This window comes from Wickerhamomyces anomalus, assembly GCF_001661255.1.
Source record: "Wickerhamomyces anomalus NRRL Y-366-8 unplaced genomic scaffold WICANscaffold_2, whole genome shotgun sequence".
NCBI lineage: Eukaryota > Fungi > Ascomycota > Saccharomycetes > Phaffomycetales > Wickerhamomycetaceae > Hansenula > Hansenula anomala.
The window spans coordinates 558,423-584,113 of NW_017567111.1; the positions used below are offsets into that span (position 1 = coordinate 558,423).

General features: G+C 32.9%; 15 protein-coding genes and 1 non-coding gene across 16 annotated transcripts; 13 read left to right on the forward strand and 3 right to left on the reverse strand.

The window, feature by feature from the left end:
* Positions 1-625: 625 nt before the first annotated feature.
* On the forward strand, positions 626-3,091 carry CWH41 (mannosyl-oligosaccharide glucosidase; the record flags this gene model as incomplete). Its single annotated transcript, XM_019184083.1, has 1 exon — positions 626-3,091. The coding sequence occupies one exon, from the start codon at positions 626-628 to the stop codon at positions 3,062-3,064; it is 2,439 nt and encodes an 812-aa protein (XP_019039987.1). The 3' UTR covers positions 3,065-3,091.
* An 84-nt stretch (positions 3,092-3,175) lies between these two features.
* Positions 3,176-4,200, forward strand: HOP2 (Hop2p; the record flags this gene model as incomplete). Its single annotated transcript, XM_019184084.1, has 7 exons — positions 3,176-3,221; positions 3,271-3,464; positions 3,515-3,611; positions 3,660-3,856; positions 3,910-3,963; positions 4,013-4,095; positions 4,122-4,200. 6 exons carry the CDS (start codon positions 3,176-3,178, stop codon positions 4,058-4,060), a joined length of 636 nt encoding a protein of 211 aa, XP_019039988.1. The 3' UTR covers positions 4,061-4,095; positions 4,122-4,200.
* Positions 4,201-5,323: 1,123 nt separating this feature from the next.
* Positions 5,324-6,694, forward strand: SCW11 (putative glucan endo-1,3-beta-D-glucosidase; the record flags this gene model as incomplete). The annotated part of the gene is made up of 1 exon (XM_019180659.1): positions 5,324-6,694. A coding segment is annotated over one exon (1,371 nt), but the record flags the coding sequence as incomplete, so codon positions are not given.
* Positions 6,695-7,284: 590 nt separating this feature from the next.
* On the forward strand, positions 7,285-7,734 carry WICANDRAFT_61348 (uncharacterized protein; the record flags this gene model as incomplete). Its single annotated transcript, XM_019183164.1, has 1 exon — positions 7,285-7,734. One exon carries the CDS (start codon positions 7,285-7,287, stop codon positions 7,732-7,734), a length of 450 nt encoding a protein of 149 aa, XP_019039990.1.
* Positions 7,735-8,365: 631 nt separating this feature from the next.
* On the forward strand, positions 8,366-8,439 carry WICANDRAFT_t31. Its single transcript has one exon. It is a non-coding gene; the product is annotated as a tRNA-Asn (tRNA).
* Positions 8,440-8,559: 120 nt separating this feature from the next.
* On the forward strand, positions 8,560-9,530 carry OTU2 (deubiquitinase OTU2; the record flags this gene model as incomplete). The annotated part of the gene is made up of 2 exons (XM_019185492.1): positions 8,560-8,739; positions 8,796-9,530. 2 exons carry the CDS (start codon positions 8,560-8,562, stop codon positions 9,528-9,530), a joined length of 915 nt encoding a protein of 304 aa, XP_019039991.1.
* Positions 9,531-9,648: 118 nt separating this feature from the next.
* Positions 9,649-10,863, forward strand: YLF2 (Ylf2p; the record flags this gene model as incomplete). The annotated part of the gene is made up of 1 exon (XM_019181580.1): positions 9,649-10,863. One exon carries the CDS (start codon positions 9,649-9,651, stop codon positions 10,861-10,863), a length of 1,215 nt encoding a protein of 404 aa, XP_019039992.1.
* Positions 10,864-11,485: 622 nt separating this feature from the next.
* On the forward strand, positions 11,486-12,247 carry WICANDRAFT_61351 (Zn(II)2Cys6 transcription factor domain-containing protein; the record flags this gene model as incomplete). The annotated part of the gene is made up of 1 exon (XM_019183165.1): positions 11,486-12,247. One exon carries the CDS (start codon positions 11,486-11,488, stop codon positions 12,245-12,247), a length of 762 nt encoding a protein of 253 aa, XP_019039993.1.
* Positions 12,248-12,437: 190 nt separating this feature from the next.
* Positions 12,438-14,318, forward strand: LMO1 (Lmo1p; the record flags this gene model as incomplete). The annotated part of the gene is made up of 1 exon (XM_019184559.1): positions 12,438-14,318. One exon carries the CDS (start codon positions 12,438-12,440, stop codon positions 14,316-14,318), a length of 1,881 nt encoding a protein of 626 aa, XP_019039994.1.
* Positions 14,319-14,417: 99 nt separating this feature from the next.
* DRS1 (putative ATP-dependent RNA helicase) lies at positions 14,418-16,559 on the reverse strand (the record flags this gene model as incomplete). Its single annotated transcript, XM_019180529.1, has 1 exon — positions 14,418-16,559. A coding segment is annotated over one exon (2,142 nt), but the record flags the coding sequence as incomplete, so codon positions are not given.
* Positions 16,560-16,845: 286 nt separating this feature from the next.
* SYS1 (Sys1p) lies at positions 16,846-18,063 on the forward strand. The gene has a single exon (XM_019182552.1). The coding sequence runs from the start codon at positions 16,985-16,987 to the stop codon at positions 17,588-17,590; it is 606 nt and encodes a 201-aa protein (XP_019039996.1). The 5' UTR covers positions 16,846-16,984; the 3' UTR covers positions 17,591-18,063.
* Positions 18,064-19,374, reverse strand: WICANDRAFT_89988 (carbon-nitrogen hydrolase family protein). The gene has a single exon (XM_019186204.1). The coding sequence runs from the start codon at positions 19,335-19,337 to the stop codon at positions 18,456-18,458; it is 882 nt and encodes a 293-aa protein (XP_019039997.1). The 5' UTR covers positions 19,338-19,374; the 3' UTR covers positions 18,064-18,455.
* Position 19,375: 1 nt separating this feature from the next.
* GRE3 (trifunctional aldehyde reductase/xylose reductase/glucose 1-dehydrogenase (NADP(+))) lies at positions 19,376-20,860 on the reverse strand. The gene has a single exon (XM_019182553.1). The coding sequence runs from the start codon at positions 20,420-20,422 to the stop codon at positions 19,457-19,459; it is 966 nt and encodes a 321-aa protein (XP_019039998.1). The 5' UTR covers positions 20,423-20,860; the 3' UTR covers positions 19,376-19,456.
* A 39-nt stretch (positions 20,861-20,899) lies between these two features.
* COX17 (copper metallochaperone COX17) lies at positions 20,900-21,070 on the forward strand (the record flags this gene model as incomplete). The annotated part of the gene is made up of 1 exon (XM_019181413.1): positions 20,900-21,070. The coding sequence occupies one exon, from the start codon at positions 20,900-20,902 to the stop codon at positions 21,068-21,070; it is 171 nt and encodes a 56-aa protein (XP_019039999.1).
* A 104-nt stretch (positions 21,071-21,174) lies between these two features.
* Positions 21,175-22,733, forward strand: MEU1 (S-methyl-5-thioadenosine phosphorylase). The gene has a single exon (XM_019186205.1). The coding sequence runs from the start codon at positions 21,470-21,472 to the stop codon at positions 22,448-22,450; it is 981 nt and encodes a 326-aa protein (XP_019040000.1). The 5' UTR covers positions 21,175-21,469; the 3' UTR covers positions 22,451-22,733.
* A 2,174-nt stretch (positions 22,734-24,907) lies between these two features.
* PSR1 (phosphatase) lies at positions 24,908-25,537 on the forward strand (the record flags this gene model as incomplete). Its single annotated transcript, XM_019181531.1, has 1 exon — positions 24,908-25,537. The coding sequence occupies one exon, from the start codon at positions 24,908-24,910 to the stop codon at positions 25,535-25,537; it is 630 nt and encodes a 209-aa protein (XP_019040001.1).
* Positions 25,538-25,691: the final 154 nt, after the last annotated feature.

Here is a 25,691-nt window from a genome sequence, read left to right on the forward strand (position 1 = left end):
CAGAGAGTTGTTCGGGTCAAGAACTGGACCAATTTTTTCATGACTGAAATGATATAGTGTTGTAAAGAGTGGTCTTCATGATTTGGCGTTTTGGACATAGTCTTGAAATGTGTATTGTTTACCAGATTTGAACTTCTTCTTTAACGTATATGAGTATTTTAAGATTGTAGATCTGGATTCTATCACATTCTGGTTTCCTTTTGAATGTCTTTGATAGCCTTCTATAGCAATAAAACACGTTAGTTTTTGTGATATTTATCTTGCAATTGTGTACTCACTGCCAACACAACTGGATCAACACCTTGGTCGATTAGATTTGCGCTCAACTTGAGGACTTTGGGATCGATTTTGACGCCCATCGATTCCGCCACTGCCATCAATGCTCTAGTTGCTTGATCTTGAGTATCCATCTTGCTGTACTCAGCTATGTTTATGGGTTTTGTTGATGTTATGAAAAGCTCAAAAAAACATCAACATAGAAAATTCGCGAATTTTACACGAAGAAAAAAAACGAGCCTCTTTGACCTTCAAAGCCTTCGATTGTTAAAAGCTTCGAAGTCCAATCACATTTTTCCTCCCCACTTCATTTAAAAACCACAGGAGATATTCCAATTGGCCTATCAGTATGCTAAGGAACTTTCTGCTGCTTCTAACGGCTCTTCTAACAGTTGTTTCGGGGCTAGATGTTGATAAAGAACAACTCATCAAAGACTACCAAAATGCCATTGATCAATCGTTATTATGGGGTCCTTATAGACCAAATGCTTACATGGGTATAAGACCGAGAATCCCACACTCTTTGGTTTCAGGTTTGTTCTGGTTCAATGCCGATGATATACAAAACATCCATAAAATTAGACATTTTTGTGATAATGGTGCAGATTTCCAAGGTTTTGGCTGGACCAAATATGATCCAAGATTAGGAGGTCGTCAAGAGTTTAAAGATAATGAATTGAAATTGGATATAACTACTGATTTCGTAAAGTCCAAAGATGGTAATTGGGCTATGAAAGTGAAAGGTGTTCCAAGACCTGGTTATGAATCTCAAACTAATTCTATTGTTTTCTATGCTGGGTTAGAAGGTGAAGGAATGTTAACTTCGGCATCTGGTGAACCTCCTGAAGGGTTTAAGAAAGGTGATTCGATCAAATTGCTAGGTCACTCCATAGATTTCCAAGGTTTTGAGATTGATGTTAGTGATGGTCCAAAGACTAATCTACATAAAAGTCTAAAAAAGAGTCAACTGGCAGATCCAGCTTTGAATCCAGCTAGAACCCATTATCTTTCAATGAGAGTACCGGATGGTAATGTTTGGAAAGCTAAGGATATTTTCAATGTTTTGATTAGTGAGTCTGTTAATGATATCGCTGCAAAGAATCCAGATGCAAAGGTTATGCCACATCCAAGTTCACTCATGTCATTAAGAAATATCAATGGATTTGAAGGTAACTTACATTTTATCCAAAAAACTTTCACAGGCGCTTTTGAATTTGATATCACTTTTAACATTGAGAATGCTGATAAACGATTAGAGTTTGAAGATATTGATGAATTAACAAATAAAACCATCTCCAAGTTTGAAAATAAATTCAACAAAGTCTTTGATTTGCAACCACCTTTCAACAAGCCAAAATATCAAAAATTTGCTGAAGAGTTTTTATCTAACATAATGGGAGGTATTGGATATTTCTATGGTGATCATTTAGTTGATAGAGAAACAGAATTTAATGAAGAGAAATATGAAAATATCCAATTGGATGGGAAACCTGAAGGTCCTTTTGAGTTGTTTAGTGCTATCCCTTCAAGAACTTTTTTCCCTAGAGGGTTTTACTGGGATGAAGGTTTCCAATTGATTCCAATCTTACAATATGATACAGATTTGGTTTTGGAAATATTGAAAAGTTGGTTCAATTTGATTGATGAAGATGGATGGATCGCTAGAGAACAAATCTTGGGTGCTGAAGCAAGAAGTCAAGTTCCAGTTGAATTCCAAGTTCAAAATCCAAATATTGCAAATCCTCCAACTTTAATGTTGTTATTCACTGATTTACTAAATAAAGCTAAAGAAGCTCAAGAAGGTTCAGCGGATTTGGGTGACATTGATGAACCAGAAACTGTTGATGCGTATGGGAAAGTTGACTTTACAGAGTTGACGGATGCACATTTAAAATATCCAGATCTTTTGATTGATTACGCTGAAAAAATTTATCCGAAATTACAATCACATTACGAATGGTTCAAGAGAACTCAAAGGGGTGAATTGGAAGAATTTGAGCGTGAACCATCTTCACCAGTGGAAGCTTATAGATGGAAAGGTCGTACTTTCACACATAACTTACCATCTGGTCTTGATGATTACCCAAGGGCCCAACCACCAGATATTGCTGAATTGAATGTTGATTTGATTTCATGGGTAGGTACAATGACAAGATCTATGAAGAAGATTGCTGAGTTATTAGGTAAAAAGGAAGATGCTGCCAAGTACTCCAAAGTTGAATATGCCATCCAAAGAAACATTGAAGATCTTCATTGGTCAGAAAAGGATAAAGCATATTGTGATGTTTCTGTTGATCAAGCTGACAATGATGTTTTCTACTGTGCTAAAGGATATATCTCTCTATTCCCATTTGCATTAAAGATGTTGGCACCTGGCAACAAGCACATTCGTGATGTTATCGAATTGATTGCTGATCCAGAAGAGTTATTTTCACCATTTGGTTTGAGATCCCTTTCAAAGTCCAATGAATTCTATAGAACAGATGAAGACTACTGGAGAGGTCCGATTTGGCTCAATATCAACTATTTGGTCTTGGACAGTTTATTACATTATGGTACTGGTGAAAACGCTAAGCAACTTGATCAAGATACCTTTGCGTTGGCCAATAAGACATACACTGAGCTCAGAAAGAATCTTGTCAACAACGTCTACAGACAGTGGAGGGCAACAGGGTTCGCCCATGAACAGTATGATGACAAGACAGGTAAGGCCAAGGGAGCTAAGCACTTTTTAGGCTGGACTGGGCTTGTTACTGTGATTATGAGAATGCCAGAGTCGTTGAAATAGATGGAATAGATGTCATTTTTCAAATCTTTACTTGTAGAATTAGCCGCTGAAATGATGAAAGCTTTATACAACTCATTCTTTTCTTCATAACTTCTAAAAACTAAAGCAAAGATGCCTCCAAAGAAAGAGAAGAAAGTGCAAGTGAAAGGAGATGAAGGTGAGTTGTTTTGATGTGGGTTTTTAATCAAAGGCTAACAGAATTGAAGCTGAAAAGACCATTTTAGAGTACCTCGAGCAACAGTACCGCCCTTACTCAGTCAACGATATCATCCAGAACCTACATGGCAACATCTCCAAGGCTGCCGCTGTCAAAGCTTTAGAAAACTTGACTGCTGAGAACAAGATTGTTACAAAGGTTCTTGGAAAGATGTCAATATCGGTTGCAAATAAAGTTGAAGTGGTGAGTGAATGATACATAATTAAATCAAAACAGATTCTAACAGCTGTCAGGATCAATCAGAAGAATCTATAAATTATGATGAGGAACTAGAGGTTATGAAGCAGAACATCAAGGAGGCAAGTCAAAACTTGAGTGCCTTACAAACTGGTGAGTTGAAATGGTGATAAAACAAGTTTTTGAACTAACAGCATGCAGAACTTTCAGAAACAACAAAGTATCCATCAGATGAAGAGCTTGATGCTGAGCTCAAGTCGTTGCAGAAAGAAGTGGAAGATTTATCACATAAAATTGAAGCTGCAAAATCAAAGCCAAGTATAAGCACTGAATCGGTGAATAAGATAAAGTCTCTATCAGCCTCAATCACAAGTGAGTCTCAAAAGAGACAGAAACTAGTGAGTATAATCTTCAAACCATTATTTTGACTTCTTTACTGACTTCAAAATAGTATAAAAACTTTCTCAAGTACATTGCTGAGTTTATTGATCCAAAGAAATTGATTGTGAGTATTGTTTCATCATCTATACAGCACTCTGCTAACCAGGAGTTAGTTTGATCTGGGTCTAGAGGAAGTGACTATGGTTCAAAACAAAGCTTGATAGTAAAATGAATATAGCTAATTAATTTCATCTTGTCTCTGTGGTTAGTCGTAACAATACTTGTGTGGTTCGCGATCTGAAGCTTCTTCGAAGAAAAATCTTTTCACCCTTCCAGTTTACTCCTGAATATCACAACATCCCAAATCATTGTGTCTATTGATATCAACATTGGCGCCAGCAAACTGTCATTCGTATCAAGTTCCATACATGATGATCTCAACGTCGACCAACCTTTAAACAAAATCAAATCATCAACCTCATCTGGTGCTCTCCAAAATAAGGCTGGATAAATCAATCAGTCTACATCTGAACCTATAACGATGATGTCAACTTTCAAGTACTGATGGTGTCAATTAAAAACCTGCCATTACCTTTTAGGAAAGATGCTTGATCCATTTCCTGATTCGTCTTGAAGTATTTACTTCAAATTCTGGTGCTGTTTTGTGCTGGCTTTTCTTCGTTCTCGGTGAAAGATTACATAAGTCTTCTCGGTGATTATGCATGAAAACTTTTTTGGGCAGAAACTAACCAAATTTGAAATGGAATTTTGAAAGCAAGAGTACATGAATGAGAATGGTCCAAACAATAGAATGATAAGAGGTATCAAGTATTAAAGTTCATAATAACTACATAGCTAAAGAAACATTATTTGGAGGAACAAAACAGTGTTAGACATCAAAATCAAATCTCGGAGATACAGATTGAGGGATCAACTACAAACTCAAACATCTTTTGAACTTCAACTCTCCATTCTTTTCATTGAATCATCAAACCACAAGCCCATTTAACCACTGAATGTGTGCTGGTAGTTGAAATCTGGAACTCATCGACAGAATCTAGAATGTTTTGAAAACTCGGTGAATAATTTTTCAACCAGTATGCACGTTCATGCATGATCTGGACTCAAGTAACCAGCCATCCAGATCAAGAAGTTTGGTTTACAATAATAAAGTAGGAGAAGTTTGGGAAAATACCAGCCTTTACATTGGAATATAAAAGGTGAGATGATCCCATTCATTCCATTAAGGTTATTTGGTTTTCATTGAATTCAATATCTCCATTCATTCATTTCAACGTTCAGATCAAAGTTCCAGAAGTTTAGTCGTGATAACTCACCCACATTCATTCTTTTCAAAATAATAGTTTCCAACTTATAGTCTTTCTTTAAATCAAATCACACTAACAGTCATTCATTTATTATCTGGAACATCTTCAAAAATGAAATTCTCATCAATCGCTTTAGCTTTCAATTTATGTCAAATTGCTTTATCAGCACCAATTGTCATCACTAGACAACATACTGCAGACGCTGTCACTGTCACTGATACTTATTCAACAGCTACAAATACTGTGACTGCGCCAACTGTTGAAATTTTGGTTAGTAATGGTGTTACTTATACTTACACTTTAACTGATGCTGCATCATTAGCTCAACCAACCACTTTCACAAGTGTTGTTAATGATAATGTTGAACCAACTAATGCTGGCCAAACAACTACATTATCACCAACTTCATCTCCAGAATCTCAACCAACAGATAACAACAACAACAACAATAATAACAACAACAATAATAATAATAACAACAACAATAACAACAATAACAACAATAACAACAATAACAACAATAACAACAATAACAATGGTGGTGATAACTCAACTCCAGCTTCCTCTTCTCAAGATTCAAACAACAATCAACAATCTCAAGCTCCTCAAGCTCCAACTGCTGCTGCCTCTTCAATTGCTACCACATCTGACTCTGGTAATTCTCAAACCACTTCTTCAGACGAACAGACTTCCAGCTCAACTTCTTCAACTCCAACCTCATCAGGTGGTAAACTAGGTTCCGTTCCAAGTGGTATTGTTTACAGTCCTTACAATAATGATGGTACTTGTAAAGATAATGATGCTGTTAAATCTGATTTGAAATTGATTCAAGGTACTGGTATTAAAACAATTCGTATTTATGGTACTGATTGTAACTCCATCACCACTGTTTTACCAAATGCTGCTTCATTAGGTTTGAAAGTTAACCAAGGTTTCTGGATCAGTCCAGAAGGTGGTAACTCAATTGATGATGCTGTTGATGCTATCATCAAATACGGTCAACAAAACAGTTTTGACGTTTTTGATTATTTAACCATTGGTAATGAAGCTGTTCAATCTGGTTTTATTTCTGTTTCAGACTTAGTTTCAAAGATCAAATCAGTTAAAGGTAAACTACAAAGTGCAGGTTATCAAGGTAAAGTTACCACATCTGAACCACCAGTGACTTTTGAAGAAAATCCATCATTATGTACTGAAGCTGATATTGATTTCGTTGGTGTCAATCCTCATTCATACTTTGACAAAAACTCAAAAGCTAGTACTGCTGGTTCTTTTGTTAAAGGTCAAGTTGATATTGTTGCTAAAATCTGTGGTGGTAAAGATATTATTGTTACTGAAACTGGTTACCCACATAAAGGTGATCAAAATGGTGGAAACATTCCATCTCCAGAAAACCAAAAAATTGCTATTGCAGATATCTTGGATAAATTAGATAATGGTGTTACAATTTTGTCAACATTTGATGATTACTGGAAACAACCAGGTGAATATGGTATTGAACAATCATTTGGTGCTATTCAACTTTTTGAATAGATGAACAAAAAGCATTTTATGCAAAATTGTTAGTTTCTTATGTCATTGGTTTCGGTTTTTCATTTTTATTTTTTTCGTTATGGGTTTTCAATATGGTTCATTGTACAATATATTATGTTTATTTTTTCATTTCCATTATGACAGTTTTATTTTTCCATTCACGTTACACTATTTTTTCATCGTTAGTTAAACTAGACAGTTCATTGTATACTATTTTAAAAGATTATAATTTTAGGTTAAAGAGATTCTTGTAGTTGATCCCTTTCTCTTACTTTTGTGGTAAGCTCCGGCTAGGTACCACTATTATAAATGAATACGGAAGTGTGTATCCAGCTCATTTGTGGTTTGTTTGAGTCATATTTATATCCCTATGAGTCAAACAAATGATCCTGAACCACAAGCTTTGGTAAATTGGGCACTCTGGATTCAAAACTACTGAATGTATGACCAATAAAGTACTAAAAATCTTGCAAGCTCAACTTTGGTCCATGTGATCTAGCCACTGTCACGATGTGACTATAAATACAATGCTAACCCATTGTAACCATTCTATGACTGTTTCAGAACAATAAAAACATTCCAAAATGGTCAAACTATTTTCTTTATTGTCTTTTTACATTCCAACTCTCATGGTTACCACTGGAGCTATAGAAACTTTTTCGGGTTTAGCACTTCAAAGATTTCTTAGATGTGTTCAAACTTTTGCACCTGAAAATTACCAATATGGAATTTCAATGGATAAAAAAATTATAATATTTCCTGAGATTAGGCGTCATTTGAATATCACTGGTACTGATGGTCCAATACTTGCTTGTATCCAAGGCTTTCTGACGGGCCATGCCGAAATGACAATGACCGAGCGTGATGGTGCAGACATGTATTATACTTTCCAGGATGGGATACATCAATTGAATGCTGGTGCACAAGAGCATATCGAGCAATTTGAGCTTGTCTATCACGATAGAACGATACCTGAGGACATGTTACAACGAATGAATCAAAAGCTTAAAGAGCACAAGGAAAAATATGGTTGAAAGCTCAAATGTCAATGAGCTGCCAAATTGCTCGGTTTTTTTATCAACACGGTTATTCAAATTATTTTGATTTATAATGATCTTTTGAAATTGAGAAATTGTAGTGCCTTGATATCATGTTCAAGCTTCTTCTTGTTCTAAGTAGCTTAATCTGGAAAGGCTTTTCTATATAGAAAAATGAACGTCGTCGACACAAAGCAATAATATCGACAGAGGGGCCTACTAGCTCAATTCAAATTATATTACAAGTTTGCTTTCATAATTAGCTAGCTACAGCTTCAAAATCGATATAATTCAATTGCAATTAAGCGGCCGAGTGTTATATTAACGTCGCTAAGTAAAAATTAACTTCTGAAATTATATTAAATTAGGAAAATAGACACCGTGGCTTTTTAAATTTTAGTTTCAAATTTTATAAAAAAAATGATGATTTCAAAAAAATCCCAAAAAAGCTTTTTTTCACAATTCAATTTACATCATTATATAGCTCATCTTTTAGCAAAAATTATGGTATATTTTTAAAGTCATGTTTCTTATTAAAATAGTTCAATAAATCACATAACACATCGGGCGCATATATCCGCTCCGGCATAGTCAGGCTTTTCAGACGCCGCACATTACCCGTTCAATTGACTCCGTGGCCAAGCTGGTTAAGGCGTGTGACTGTTAATCACAAGATCGACAGTTCGATCCTGTCCGGGGTCGCTTGTTTTTTGAGGTGGCCGAACCAATTTTTTTTTTTCGCGACTTTTGTATATGGTCTTTAAAAGATTTTTTAATTCATTTATGAGAAAGGTGTAATTTATAGAAGGTTATCATTAAAAGATGAGTGAATTTGAAACAGAAGATGAATTATTGGCAAGACATAGAAAAGAGAACAAGGAGCTTATAGCGAATATAACAGGGTTAAAGAAACAAGCTACAAAATCTAAAAAGAAGGAAGTTCAAAGAAAATGTGCAGATATGGAATTGAAGTTGAAAGAAAAACATGAACAAGAATTAAAAGTGAGTTTAGAAAAATCAATTGAGTGGTACATAAATACTAACATGCCTGCCTTTAGGAACTTAGATCCCGTGGTGGTGATGGTAACTTGGAAGAATCAAAACAAGTTGAACAAGATGAAGATGAAGATGATGATGAATTGACACCTGAAAAATTATTAGCACAATTGGAGCTTGAAAAGAAAGAAGAAGAGCCAAAACAGCAACAACAAAAACAGCAACAACAAAAGGGCCCAAAGCGTAATCGTCAAAAGGAGAGATTGGCCAAAAGACAAGCAGCATTAGATGAACAAAGAAAACAAGCAGAGGAAGAAGCATCATTACAACCAGATTTTAAAAAAATTGAAGATGAAAATATAAAATCATTATGTTCAATTGCTAAACTAAAAGAATTTGACATAAAGCCAGATGGTAATTGTCTCTTTGCATCAATTGCAGATCAATTGAAGATTCGTCAAGGTGTTGAAGTTGATATTAAAACTCTTAGAACTCAAGCTGCAAATCATATCAGAAAAGACCCTGATACTTTCATCCCATATTTGTTTGATGAAGAAACTATGAGTTTGAAAAACATTGATGAATATACTGAAAAGATTGAAAAAACTGCAGCATGGGGAAGTGATTTAGAGATATTGGCATTGAGTAAAGAATATGATTCACCAATCTCAGTGATGATGACTGGGAGATCCACTCTGAAAATAAACGAGGATGGAAATAACGAAGAGTTGAAACTGGTTTATTATAAGCATAGTTATGCTCTTGGTGAACATTATAATTCTTTACATGATTTATAGATTTAGTTTTAATTTTTGGTTGATACAACATGATTTTTAGTGTATAGTGAAAAAAAAATATACTACACTTCCAGATTTCAACTTTTCAATCAACTTTTCAAGACATCAATGAATAGTTATGAAGTGTTTCAAAAGGTGTTTCAATACATCATCCATTTCGCTCGCTAAGAAAGTCACCACTAAATCGAAAACATCAGGATCAAACAATGCATTACTCGGACGTACAAGTAGTAAATTATCAGTTGGTATAGTTGGACTTGCAAATGTTGGTAAAAGTACATTCTTCCAAGCAATAACTAAATCATTATTGGGGAATCCAAATAATTTCCCATTTGCCACCATAAAGCCCGAAGAGGCACTGTATAGAGTGCCATCATCAAAGTTGATTTCATTATCCAAAATTTTCAAAAGTTCAAAGATAACACCATCATATTTGAAGATTGTGGATATTGCAGGATTGGTGAGAAATGCTTCAAAAGGTGAAGGTTTAGGGAACCAATTCTTGGCTGATATTAGAAATGTTGATGGTATTTTCCATGTTGTTCGTGGGTTTGATGATGATACTGTCACACATGTTGAAATTAATGTTGATCCTATAAGAGATTTAGAAATTGTTAATGATGAATTATTATTAAAAGATTTAGAAACAGTGGAGAGTGCGATGGAGAGAAATAAAAAAGATATGAATAAACAGAATTTAAGAGTGGAGATGATTAAAGAGAATGAAGTGCTGGAGAAAATTAATGATATATTATTTGAAAATGGTAAATTATCAAATTATTTGGAATGGAATGAAGATGATGTTAAGGTTATAAATAAACACAAGTTCCTAACGGCGAAGCCTACTGTTTATTTATTGAATGTTTCCAAACAAGATTATGAATCCCAAACTAATAAATATATTGAAGGAGTGCAAAATTGGTTAAAAGAATATTCACCAAATGATAAGTTAATAATGTTTAGTGCAGATCATGAACATGAATTTGTTAATAGTGAAGAATCTTCACCAATTATTAACGAAATGGTTTTAGCAATGAAGGATTCATTAAACTTGATTAGTTATTATACTTGTGGTCAAATTGAGGCAAAAGAATGGAATATTAAAAAATTATCAACAGCTCCAGAAGGTGCAGGATTAATTCATACAGATTTACAAAAAAATTTCATCAATGTATTAGTTTCAAAATCTGACAAAGTTATTGAAAGACAAGATGAATTGAAAGATGTTGCAGATGTGGAAAAAGCTATTAGATTCGATAGACATGGTAAAGATTATATAATTGAGAATGGTGATATTCTAATATTCAAGGCTGTTGGAGGAAAGACAAAGTGAAAAGTTACATAGAGTTTTTAATAGAGCATGTATATATATTCATTCAATATTGTTATTCAATTGACATTCTTGTGATTGTTAGTAATGAGACTTATCTAGTTAAAATTGATTCATCATCATCATCTTTGAAATCAGAGCGTTTGACAAGTTTTCTTCTCACGAACAGATTAGTCGAAGAGCTGGGTTTATATAAATATAAAAGTCACTAAGGACTGTTTCTCATCATTTAAAAGAGAATGGGATCAATATGAGTTCTGTTCAAGACATACCAATTGAATTGTTTCTGTTTTATTGAATTGAAACTAGTTAAAAGACTGAAAAAATTCAACGCTTTTAAGAAAATTTAAAAAAAATTGAAATGAAGATTCGCGAAATTTACCCTGTTGTAATCCTGATTACATAATAAAATTTAGGGCTATTAAGTCACGTGATTAGCACGTGACCCACTATGTATATAACCAACAAGGTAAATAAAGATAATAAGTACACTAGAAGTTGGTTTACTCGGACTTTGTAGTGACACAACCGATAACCACAGGTGTACCTTTTCAAGAGTATAAAGATGATCGAAGTGGTTTGGATTTGATGGTGTGTTTTAATTCTATTCTATTCTGTAGTAGCCATGAGTTTTGTGATATCAGCAGAAAGAGACAACAGACCGTTGTTAATACCTGCTATTGAGCCATTGAAACCATCATTCTCTTTAGAACTATCAAATGTACCAATTTCCTATCTATTGAAACTGGATTTGACACAATTGAAGAATGCTGCTGATTTCATACCTAGAGAAAGAAGTTGGTCACAATTGAGCACAACTAGTTCCAATTCAAGTGATTTGTTCAGTGCGAGAAGCTCAATCAGTTCCATTTCAAGTGCTGGTGCTTCAGATCAAGACGATGGGTTTTCAAGTGGAGGAGAAGAAGAAGAAGAAGAAGAAAAAGAGCCATCAATTGAGCCAATATTAATCAAACAATCAACACCACCAAAAGAACTAAAACGAACATTGTCCTATGAAGTTAGACCATCCAAATCTAAAAGACAAAGAGTTGGTCCAAGTTGTGATTTCTGCAGGTCTAAAAAGATCAAATGTGATGCTCATGTTGAAATAATGGAGATTGATGTACTTTATGACCTAAACTTAACCAAAAAAGATGAAATAAAAGATGAAAATTTGATTAAAAAATACATGACCGAGGATGAATTAGACGAAGGGTTCAAATTGATTTATTCCAATGAGAAAATCATAAAATTCAAGACTTGTTCCTATTGTCTTGCCAAACATCAGCCATGTCTTTATAAAAGAGGTTATACCAAAGATGACATCTTGAGGTATAATTTGGCCAACAACATCCGGAAAAAAAAGAAGAGGTCCAAAAAAAGATGAAGAATCCAATGGAATTGGAATTGAAATGAGATAATGAATAGTTTTAGTGTAAATAAAAGGATGTACCTTCTAAAATTTAACGTTGTAATCTCGAATTTTTTTTTTTTTTTCAAGATCTCGAGATCATTTCATCAGCACATTTCAACCAGAAACCATTTAATACCCAACGTCCAAATAACCACTTCAAACCATGACCACACCTCCTTCTGCCAAATCAATAGAGCAGGCATTTGAGAAGCAAAAAGCCAAGGGCAAATATCTCGAAGAATCGGTCTCATTACAATTCCTCAACGATCTAAAAGCCCATATAACCAATCAATCTCCAGATAAGTTCAAATCAATAATCTTATTATCCCATGTCATTAGATCTTCAAAACCAAATGAATTGTTTGTTAATGTGCTGGATGAAACATTGCTAAATGGTATACTAGGCTCAATTACCAAAAGTACCACGGTGGATTACATTATGGCTACATTCCGGATCTTATTGATTATGTTGAAAGGTGAAATATTTAATCAAGTTGATCCTTCAGAGTATCTAAATCCATTATTGAGATCTCTAAACTCAAATTTATTATTCTTGGATGTGCTAAGTACAAAATTATACACTGAAAATGTTGATTTGATTCTAAAATCTTTGGAATTTATCAATGGTTATTTCAGTATCAATCATTATCAGCTCTACAGTTTAAATTATTTGATTAAATATTTCCTAAAATTACAAAAATCTGAATATTTCATCATATTAAACAACATTTTACAAGATCAAAGATTTAAACAAATATTATCACCAAGTATCAAGAAATTGAATGAATCTTTATTGAAAATATTAAACACTTTAAATGAAATTAAAGTGGATCAACATAATATTTTACAATTAAGTATGATTGAAGAAACTTCAGAATTTGCAATGCAAAAAGACCATCAATCATTCATTATCAACAATTTCTCAATTTTACAACTGATTGATTTTTATTTTTTCTCACAAAGTTCAAATATCACATTCAAAAAATCATTCCATGAACAAATGTTGTTTAATAATAATAAATCTGAAATGTTCCCCTTAATACCTGTTTCACAAAGAGTCACAACTTTATTATTGGCAATTTTCCAAACTGATCAATCAACAAGTTTCCCAATTTTGAAACAATATTTATTCCTAAGAGATTTATTACATTTTAATATAATTTCAAAATTTTTAGAAATTTGGAAAGAATCAGGTGCACAACAAGATGAATTGCAAAATTTATCACCATTAGTGGAAATTTTATTAAAACATTTGAACGATGAATTAAATGATGAATTACATGTTGTTGATCAAATTCTAACAATTTTCAAAACAACAAATTATTCAAAATTAAGAGAAATTCAATTAAACAATTATAAAAATGAAAATTTATCAAAAGCATCATTAGAAATTCAATCTTTTGACAAGATTTTAAAAAATCAAGTTTTCGAATTTATCAAAAATCAAAGATTTTTACAATTATCCAAAGGTGCTTGGGTCTTTGCAGATTTACCAACGTTCAACACATCAGATCAATCAACAACTCCTGATTCAAATTTTTATTTCATGATCCTTTCACCAAATTTTAAAAATTTATTATATAAAGAGTATAAATTCAAAACTCAAAATATCCCAAATATTGATAAGATTGGCACACCAATTCAAATCAATTCAATTGCAAATTTTAAAATTGAAGAAATTCAACAAGTTGATCCAACAGCTATAAGAACAAACCCTAGTGAAAGTTCAAGATTGATTAATCTTGTTGGTAAGACTATCATCAACAAGATAACTTTGATTAATAGAAAGGGAAAAGTGCTATTTACATTTTATGCTAAAAAACATGATTCTTTCAATTATTTAGATGGGTTGAATTTATTATTAGGTCATTATGATAAATTATCTGATGATTTGAATTTCCAAATTGATAAATTGTTTGAAATTAGAAAGACTGTTCAATTGTTGAATTATGATGTTAAAATTGATAATAACGTTGTTGATGATGAACAAATTTATGATTTGGAAAATTTAGAAAAATTATCTACAAATTTTTATTATTCTTGAGAGAATTTAATTGAATACTGGTTTATTCTATTGTGAATTTGTAGTTTATATTAAAATACATGAAACATTTCTGCTCTATTTCTTTTTACCCTTTGATCCCTTTTTATTTGCTTTCTTTTGATCACTCATTCTATCATTTTTAGTCTTTTTGTAACTTCTTGGAATATCTTCTCTAGCTTCTTGTTGTTTTCTTTTCTTACTATTAACTTTTTTATTCTTTGCTAAAACTTTCATTTTATCCTTATCAGAATATCCAGAAATTGGTTTTTTCTTATCACTTTCATTTTCAAACCAAGTTCTTCTTGGTCTTGATTGAATTTCATCTTTGAATTTTAATAAATTTTCACCTTTACGTAATTCCATTTCAGCTTGCAACATTTCCTTTTCAGATTTTTCCTCCATCAAGATTTCTTCAATTGTTTCATTCTTAGATTCCAAAATTTTATTAATCTCTTCAACTTCTTTCCAATTAACTTCACGACCAACAGTTTTACCAATTTTATTATCTTCAATACTTTTAATTGCATCTTTAACAATAGATCTATCAGAACTTGATTCTCCCACAAATGAAATGGATCTACCTTCACGACCACCTCTTGCAGTACGACCAACTCTATGAAGATAAATTTCATGGTTTTTTGGCATATCAAAATTCAAAACAACTTCAATTTTAGGAATATCTAAACCTCTTGAAGCCAAATCTGTACAGATTAAAATTGGTACAGTTAGATCTTTGAAATTATTTATGGATTGTAAACGTTGTTCTTGTGTAAGAGATCCATGTAATTCTGAAACTTTTAACCCTAATAAACCTAAAATGATTCTCAATTTATGTGCCATTTCTTTTCTTGCCACAAATATAACTATTCTTTGATCTTTTGTGAATTTTTTCAAAATGTTGAATAATACAGAAGGTTTTAAATGATCTCTTTTTCTAATTCTAACAAATTCTTGAACTAATCCAGTGGCTGCTTGCTTTGGAGGATCAATCATAATACGAACAGGTTTTTGTAAAGATAATTGAATTAATGACTTGATTTTAGAATTCATAGTAGCTGAGAATAATAATGTTTGTCTCTTTGTTGGTAAAATATCCAAAATTTCAGTCAATTCCTTTTGGAACCCTTCTTCCAGCATTCTATCAGCTTCATCAACAATTAAAATCTCCACATTATCAACATTGAAACTTGCAGAGTTACGTAAATGATCAATTATTCTACCAGGTGTAGCAATAACTATATCTGGTCTTTGTTTCAATTCTTGTTCTTGTTGTCTTAAATTCAACCCACCAACAGCTAAACCAAAACTTAGGCCATTAACAAATCTACCAATTTTTTTACCAACATCACCAACTTGGATAGCCAATTCTCTTGTTGGTGTTAGGACAATGACTCTTGTTGATGCAATTTTGGCAGGTTTATATAATAATCTTTCAATAACTGGAACCATATAAGCAGCAGTTTTACCTGAACCTGTAACGGCACCTGCAATTATATCTTTACCTAATAAAGCGATTGGGATTGTAGCACTTTGAATTGGGGATGGTTTTGTATATCCTAGTGCGGAAAGACCTTTTAAGACAGGTCTTGATAGGTCTAATGAGTTGAAAGTTTTATGGATTTGCTTTTTAGCTTGTTCAGATTCTTCAGTTGGGGCATAAAATTTGGCAATTTCTTCAGGGGAATCTTCATCTTCATCTTTTGATTCTTGGTCTGATTCAACAATAGGTTGTGTTTCTTCTTCTTCTTCTTCTTCGTCTTCGTCATCTTCATCTTCATCAACTTCAGTTGGTTTATTGACACCCATACCAAATCCATCTAATGCTAAGTCATCATCATCTTCCTCATTTTCTTCCTCTTCCTCTTCCTCTTCCTCTTCTTCTTCTTCCTCATCAGGTTTACTACCAGCTAGTTGCCCAAGACCACCTTTTCTTCTAATAATTCCATCAAGATCAACATCCTTCTTTTCATATCCAGTCTTTTCATCACCTTTGAAATCCCACCCTTCGAAATCTGCAACAGTTTCACCACCATCAACATCAAACACAAAATCATGGTTCAAATCATCTTGTTCCTCATCTTGGTCCACAGTTTGTTCTTTTTTACTATTCTTCTTCTTCTTCTTATTACTCTTCTTTTGGGTCTCAACAATAGCACTTTGCTCCTCTTGTTTCACTTCTTCCTCGTCTGTATCGAAATCAGGAATATCCTCCTCACTATCAGAGATAGTTGGCACAAAGTCATCAAATCTTCCCATCACTAATTAATCCAATTTCTCTTTCTGAATTCTTTTAATTTAATTTCTAAATAATTTTAAAGCTCATCTCAAAATTTTTTTTTCTATATTTTGGTTTTGGTTTTGGGCCACTCTTAGGCAGATTTTTGATAGAAGTGAAAAAGACTTAAAATTGGTTAAATTTTGATTAATTTCATTTAATTTTGACATATAACTAATAATTAATTGAAACTATTATTTAACCAGTAAAAAATCGTTTAATCACCCAAAAATTCCCATTGTTTTCTCTTCATTTTCCATACAAATTTTCCACAGCCATTTTCTCACCAAAAAAAACATCAATTGAAAAAACAAAACAAGATTAAAACTAAACCATTATCAAATTGACATTGAATTGACAATTAACTCAACAAATAAACCACAAATACACCATGAACAACCTCAGGCACGCATTGTCTGGACTCCAACGATTCCAAGGATACCTCAAACTCCCAAATCTCTCTGAAATAACATCTCAAGATTCATCTTCATCATCATCATCATCACCATCAAAATTAACAATACAAATCATACTACTCCAATGTTTCTACTACATAACAGCCACGGTGTTATCATTCTCAATAGCATGGATCCTGGGGCTAGACTTCAATTTTGGCTGGGTTTTCAATTGGGATTTAGTCAGTTTAGATAATTCATTAGGTTTGACCATAATTGGAATGTGGTTATTTGATTCGTTATTATGTGTGTTATTCATGACTGTAATAGTCGGGAGGAGTAAATTGGCATGGGATTTCGCCATAACTATACATGCTATCAATTTGGTTGTGGTTTGGATATATAGTGGTGAGTTCCCAAGAAGTTTTGTTTGGTGGAGTGTTCAGGTTGGTAGTTGTTTAATATTGGTTAGTTTGGGGACATGGTCAACAAGGTGGAAGGAGTTGAGAGAGACTTTTTTCGAAGGGATTGTTGATGTGGAAATGGGTCATTCTGGTCAAAGAAGTGCTATTGAAATGCGTGATGTTTCAGAGGATCATTGAGGAATAAGAGTATAGAATTATTAACAAAAACATGTATTTTTATTATTATCCAGTGTTCGATCAATTAGACTTAGTGTTGTTTTCTTCCTTTTGATTATGTTTCTTGGTGTGATGTGTTGGATTGTATTGAATCTTGAACTGTTTAATGTGTTATTGTCCCAAGTGTTGGGTATTAATAAATTATCACCATATTGTACACCAAAACTTTGATCTTCAGGATCAATTTCACCTTTTGAAATTTTATCAAGGATAGATTCACTTAATAAATTAAAGATTTCATAAATATTATCACCATTCTTTGCAGAAGTTTTCAAAAAACCAGTAATTTGATTCTTTTGTATGAAACCATTAATTAAATCATCATTATCTTCACTTTCTAGATCACATTTATTCCCCACGAGTACTATGGAAGGATCATTACACAATGCCTTGATATCTTGTATAAATCCATCCAATTCATTAAAAGTTTGTTCAAAATTTGTTAAATCAAAACATAGCACAACACCAGCACTACCTCTATAATAACTTCGTGTTAAAGATCTAAATCTTTCCTGACCAGCAGTATCCCATAGTTGTAATTTAAAACTAGTATCATCCTGAGTTTTCATGATTTTGGAACTAAATTCCACTCCAATAGTTTGTGAAGATAGTATTTCATTAAAATCATTCTTTATAAAACGATGTAAAATTGAAGATTTCCCTGTATTTGAAGAACCTATTATAATAACCTTAGCCAAATAATCATACTGATCCTTAGCATTAGGAACGATTGACTGGATCGATCGTTTTGAATCCGTTGTGATGCTCATGTTTATCCTACAAAATACTCATTTACATTCCATCTGTAATATTTTGTTTTTTTTCATTAAACAACATCACCAATTTCACCTCCATCACCAACATCCTTGTAAATGTCAAACCGTCTCTGTTCATTAACAGGAATGCTCCGTCTGGTCTCAGCAATCAGCTCAGGCTCCAGCTCACAGTAAATGGTCTCCTCGCCCTCTCCAGCCTCCACAATCACCTTGCCCATGGGATCCACCACCAGCGAATGGCCATACGCATGGTACTTTGCACTCAAGTCCCTCGCTGGAGAGCACAGCACAACGTAGAGCTGGTTGTCAATGGCCCTCGCCCTGGCCAGAGCTTCCCAGTGCAATGGCCCCGTGATGGTGTTGAATGCTCCTGGGTACACCATCGCAAAAGCCCCACGACGAGCAGCCATCATGGCGAGCTCTGGGAAGCGTAGGTCGTAGCAGATGCCCAGTCCCAGTGAGCCAAAGCCAGGGAGGGCGAACTGAGTGTGCTTGTCACCAGCGTTGAGGACTCTTGATTCTTGGAAGGTGATCTTGTTGGGAATGTCAATGTTGAAGAGATGGGCCTTGCGATGTTGCGCTATGAGGTCTCCAGATTTGTTGAAGACGGTGGAGGTGTTGAAGACTTGATTGTGGTGAGCTTCAGGGTATGAACCTCCTATAACGTTGATTTGGTACTTGTTTGCCAGGGAGGATAAGAATTTGGTGGTTTCACCATTTGGAATATCTTCACCATATTTCTTGAAGAGTTTAACTGAATATGGTGAGTTGAAACATTCTGGAAGAACTATTAAATCGAGATTTGGATGGGCTTTAACGGCTTTGGAGACTAGAGATTCCACTTTATGGAAATTGGCCAATTTATCACTAGATACTGCAAATTGTAAAAGTGCTAAATGGAGTTTTTTAGTTAATGGAGTTGTAGTGGTCATTGTTGATGATGTTGTTGGTTAAAGGTTGAGTTTTTTTTTCAGATTCATTATGTCTTTTTAGATCGAAAATTTACATTAACATCTTTATTATTTTATTAATCGTTTATTTTAATGATTATTTAAACAAAAGTTGGAATACCTGCATTCTTCCAAGTCCATGGATCATTAAATCTTAATCCTTTATCTAAACTTAAAATTTCCTTCAATTCATCCTTTGTCAAATCAAAGTTCTCCACAGTTAAATTTTGTAATAAACGTTCCTTATTTGAAGATTTTGGAATAACTGCAATTCCTCTTTGAGTTGCCCATCTTAATAAAATTTGTGATGGTGTTTTGTTATGGTTTGAAGCAATTTTCTTGATAACTTCATTTTCAAATAATGGTGGAGTTGTCTTGGCTAATTCACTATCTAATTCTATAAATGATAATGGACCAAATGATGAATATGCAACAACTTGAATCTTTTGTGATTGAGCATATTGAATCAAACGATCTTGAACCAAATATGGATGATGTTCAATTTGTAAGGCAACTGGTTTAATTTTGGCACCTCTTAATAAATCTTGTAATAAAGCACCTGAAAAATTCGAAACACCAATTGATTTGATCTTACCCAATTTAACTTGTTCCTCTAAGGCTCTATAAGTATCTAATAATGGAACATCTTCAAATTCAAATCCTTCTTCATTTTCAAATCCAAAAGCTGGTGGATATTTCGATTCAATTGGAATAAATTTAGTAGCAATTGGGAAATGAATATAATATAAATCAATATAATCCAATTGTAAATCTTTTAAATTCTTGTTTAAATTAATTGGAACATTTTTTGGATGATGGAAAGTATTCCATAATTTTGAAATAATAACTAATTCTTCCCTTTTAACTAAACCTTCATCTAATGCCTTCTTAATACCTTGACCAACTTCAACTTCATTACCATAATCAGTGGCACCATCAAAAGCTCTATAACCTTGCTTTATAGCTTGATAAACTTGTTCAGCTGCAACTTCATTTGGAATCTTCCATAAACCTAAACCGACTAAAGGATATTTCAATCCATTGTTTAAAGTGGCGACTGAGGACATGTCTTGTAATTGATTCTTGTTATAATTGCTAATTCAGATTGGATAAAGTGGGATAATCTTTGGTGTATTTATATCAATTCAGTCAATCCAGTCAATTGCTATTTTAGATTCAAAATCACGTTATTAATTGAGTTATTAGCCAATAGGATTTTAATAATCAATTGTATCTCCTTGACCTTCCAATTGAACCTTTTGTGAATCTGATGAGAATTAGCCTATGGCGCTTAAAATGCCCTGTTGTTACGTAATAATGAGGGGGTTATAAGAAAGAAATTAGGTAAGTAATTAGGTAATCATTATATAAGGTAGGGTAATGATTATATAATATCACGTGATGTGTTAATTACATAATCATTAGTAAGCCATACGATTAAAAATCTCATTTTGAATTCAAATTTGAATAAAATTCATAAACTTTCGATTAACTTCATTAACTATTAGTTTATCAAAGTTACTATATTATTACTATCACTAGCCATGTCACAACCAACAACAACCGAATCCAAACCAAAGCCTTGCTGTGTTTGCAAACCGGAAAAAGAAACAAGAGATCAATGTTTATTAATCAATGGTCAAGATTCTGGTAAATGTGATGATATCATTACTCAATACAAATCATGTATGAAAGGTTATGGTTTCACAATATGAATGAGATAAGCTGAGAAGAGGGAATCTATTAGATTAAGATGCTGATGTACATAAATTATGAATAATGATATTGCTGTAAATACTTTTGAATTTAACTAATAGTAGTGCTATTGAAATGGTTCAAACTCGAGGAAACACCCTAAAACCACCACAAATAAACTAAATATAACTTCTCCAACCACCTTCACCTGATTATCACCATCTTGTCTCGATTAATCTTCAAACCGAAGCCTCCATTAATCATCATCAATTCCGCGAATGTATTTTCTTTTCAAAAGCCACATGAAAAAAAACCATCAACATCAACCACGTTCATCATCATCATCACCATCAATTGAACTACATTCCAAAATTGTCAAGTTTAATAGATTCATATTCCCATCAACAAGGATCCTCAAAATGTCCCAACACAGAGAATCAATCGACTTTGCCAAATTACCAACCCATTTCAACGAACCTGTCGAATTGGGAATCATTGGAGGCACAGGTTTATATCACCTTTCCTCATTAACACCTGTGGCCAGATTAACATTACACACACCATGGGGTGCACCATCATCATCAATCACAATTTCAAAGACCTCTACTGGGTTCAACGTTGCCTTTTTGGCAAGACATGGTGTTCATCATGATTTATTACCAAGTGATGTTCCATCAACTGCAAATATCTCTGCTTTGAAATCAATTGGTGTTAAAGTTATAATTGCATTCAGTGCAGTTGGGTCATTAAAACAAGAAATCAAACCAAGAGATTTCGTTATACCTAATCAAATCATTGATAGAACTAAAGGGATTAGAAATTCAACTTTTTTCGAAAAGGGGTTTGTAGCTCATGCTGGATTTGGTGAACCTTTTGATCCAAAATTAAGTTCAATAATTAGTGAATTTGAACATGTTTTAGAAAATGAAGATGGTCATCCTCAAGTTAAATTACATTCAAAACAATTGGATTCAAAAGATTTAACAGTTATCTGTATGGAAGGTCCAGCTTTTTCCACAAGAGCTGAATCAAAATTATATCAATCTTGGGGAGGTTCTGTTATAAACATGAGTGTTATCCCTGAGGCGAAATTGGCTCGTGAGGCTGAGATCTCTTATCAAATGATTTGTATGAGTACTGATTATGATGCATGGAGAGAAGATGATGAACCAGTCACTGTACAAACTGTTGTTGGGAATTTAAAAGCAAATAGTGCAAATGCAAATAAATTGGCTATTGAAATTATTGAAAAATTGGAAATTGAAATTAAAAATGGTAATATTGGTAATGATTTGAAAAATTCAATGAAATTTAGTGTTAGTACTAATCCAAAAGGTGTTAAACGAGAATTATTAGAAAAAATGCATTATTTATTCCCAGGTTATTGGCCATTAGAATAGAGTTCTAAATAGATTTATAAAGGTCTTCTTCTTGTTCGACTTGGTGAATCCATCCTATAATAATATTTTGGGGATGGAATATAAGTTGGTGTAGATTGATTTGGAGTTTTCGGTAATTCTTGATTCTTTAATTGTAATACTCTTGATTGTTGTTGTTGACCTTGATTTGAAATTTTTTTAGGTGAAAATGATTTTGATGGTGATGCCATTGGTGATGCAATTGGGGTATGACTTGTCTTTTTTGGACTTAATTTGAAAGATTCCTTTTCAGGTTTTTCAGAGCTAATAGTTGTTGAGGTATTTGTTGTTGTTGGTTTAATTATTTCAAATGATGTATTCATTGTTGGAACTTGTGGTAATCCTAATAATTCTCTTTGATGAGGAGTTAAGTTTAAATCAGTAAATTGATCTTGAGGTTTTAACACTTTATATAACCCATTAATAATATTCCATAGGAATAAAAGTTGGAAAAAGATTAATAAATTCTTGAAATTGAAATTGATTGGATTATTCAATTCAAATAATTCCATATTGATGATTTTTTTATAAATTAGATCCAAGAAATTATAAATTAAATTTGAAGATAATAATAATATCAAATTGATCATAACTTTTTTAGTTTCCAATTCTTTATTAATCATTCTCTTTTCAATCTTGTTTAATTCTGGATGTTCCCATTCAATTGAAGGTAATGAATCAGAACCAAATTTTTTAGCAATAGACCCAATTTGATTTGTTGAACGATCATGTTGACGATTCAATTCTTCTTGTTTAAGGGATGGAGCACTAGTGGGGACATTGTTATGTAAGATTCTTGATTGTTCAAATGCTTTAGTTGGAGATGTTGGTGTTGATGCTGATGATGAATCTGATGGTAATTTATATAGATTTGATGATTCTTTGATAATTTTGGCTCGTAGAGTCTCTAAACGGTCTGATTCTATTCTTTTGCGAGGAGTGAACGCCTTGATTGGGGTAGCAGTAGTGCTCATGATCTAAAGATAGCCTGAGAATGGGTTGAATTTGGTTTAATTCAATTCAATTTGATTCGATTTCATTTTGAAGTTTTTTGATCTATTAAAGGCAAAATCATAATCCGAGGATTAGAATCACATGACAGTTCACGTGATGTGTTGACTCATATCAATTCAAATAAGCATTAAAAGATTGTTATTTTAAGAATAAATCAAAGAATAATTAGCTAGGCTTCAAGAGAAATCAACCAATCTATTTACCGAACAATTATCTAATTTTAATCTCTTTTAATCCCCAAATCTCTTCAAATCTAAGCCCTCGGAATAGTACCAAAACAGCAAAACTTCCCTTTTCGGATGATTTTGTTTTTTTTCCAGCTTTTTTGCACCACGAAAATTTGTGAACTTTTTTGAATTGAATGGGCAAAATCCTTCAAATTAACAACAAGAATCTCAAAAGACAAACATCGAAAACATATCGAGACAAGTTCCGTTGAAGCCGTGCTTAGTGTGAATTACAGTGCTCTAGATTACCTCTATATTCAAGTTCCAGGTTGTCGAATAGTATCTGTCTCTTTTGGTTGTGTTTTTTGCTGGTGTTATATCATATCAGTCACAAGTTGAAGAATAATATCAGATTCGTTTCCTCGTCATCCATTTCATTTCATTAAGGAAACCAAGATAAACAGTTAACTTTTGGTTTGGATTTCATAGGCTCAAGTGGGTTTTCATTATTTGTTTCATTTAGTTTGCCATTCTCCATTTCAATATCAAGATTGCATCCATTTCAAACAAATCTTCATCATCTTCTTCATCTTTCTTCTACAACAAAATTTTGATATCTGCCACCTCGATGATAATTTGGTTCACTAGTTGGGCTCATAATAAACAAGATTGAAAAAAAAATAAGAGAAGATTAAGAAACTATATAGAGTCATATCCCCTTTGTTACACTTATTATCAACCATCCTTGTGTTCCATTCACTTCCTTCCACCATTTTGTGTTTGTCTTGTCATTGTTAGGTCCTCATAGGGTTAGAATCAAATGGAGAAAGTTATCAAGTCCATATTCTGTTGTTCTGGAGAGGATTCAAATTCCAACACTCATTCAGGTTCAAATAACAAATCATCTTCATCAAGAGGTTCAAACAATAACCAAGTATCTCCACATTCATCTAATCAAGCTGTAAAGCAACAACTAAGAGCTAATAAACAACCACAAAACAATAGTAATAGCAATAGCAATAATAATAGATATATGGATAATCAACGATCAACTGCACATCAAAGTTCAAACCATACTAGCAACAACAACAACAACTCCAACAGTCAAGCAAAGACTGATGTTAATGTTTATGAAGCAACTGATAGCACTTTAGAATCTAATGAAGATGGTCAACACAGTGAAACAACAAACAACAACAATAACAATATGAATCAACAACCTAATGATAATGACGTTTCTTTAGGTTCACATGTTGAAATGAATGAAGATGAAACAATGGATGACTTTTTCGATTTACAAAGATTACAACAAGGTCAAGCTCATGCATCAAATGGTTGGTTATTAGAAGATATTGAACCAAAATTTAAAAATAAAAAATGTTTGGTTTTAGATCTTGATGAAACTTTAGTTCATTCTTCTTTCAAATATCTAAGACAAGCTGATTTCGTGATACCTGTTGATATTGAAAATCAAATTCATAATGTTTATGTTATCAAAAGACCAGGTGTTGATGAATTTTTGAAAAGAGTTGGTGAAATATATGAAGTTGTTGTATTTACTGCTTCAGTTTCAAGATATGGTGATCCTTTATTGGATGAATTAGATATCCATCATGCAGTACATCACAGATTATTTAGAGATTCTTGTTATAATTATCAAAATAATTATATCAAAAATTTATCACAACTAGGAAGACCATTAAATGATATCATTATATTGGATAATTCTCCAGCTTCATATATCTTCCATCCCCAACATGCTATTCCAATTTCGAGCTGGTTCTCGGATGCTCATGACAATGAATTATTAGATATTATCCCATTCTTGGAAGATTTAGCAAAAGATAATGTTGATGATGTTGGTTTAGTTCTTGATATAAATTTGTGATCAAGATTTTTGTGTTTTTAATTTTTTACATTTCATTTCTTAGCAGGTCTTTGAATTGTCTTATTAATTTTGTGTTGATAATATCATTATAATTTAAAGAAAAGAACACACAATTGTTTCATTAGAAAATGTTTTTAAAAAGAGATTAAAAAGA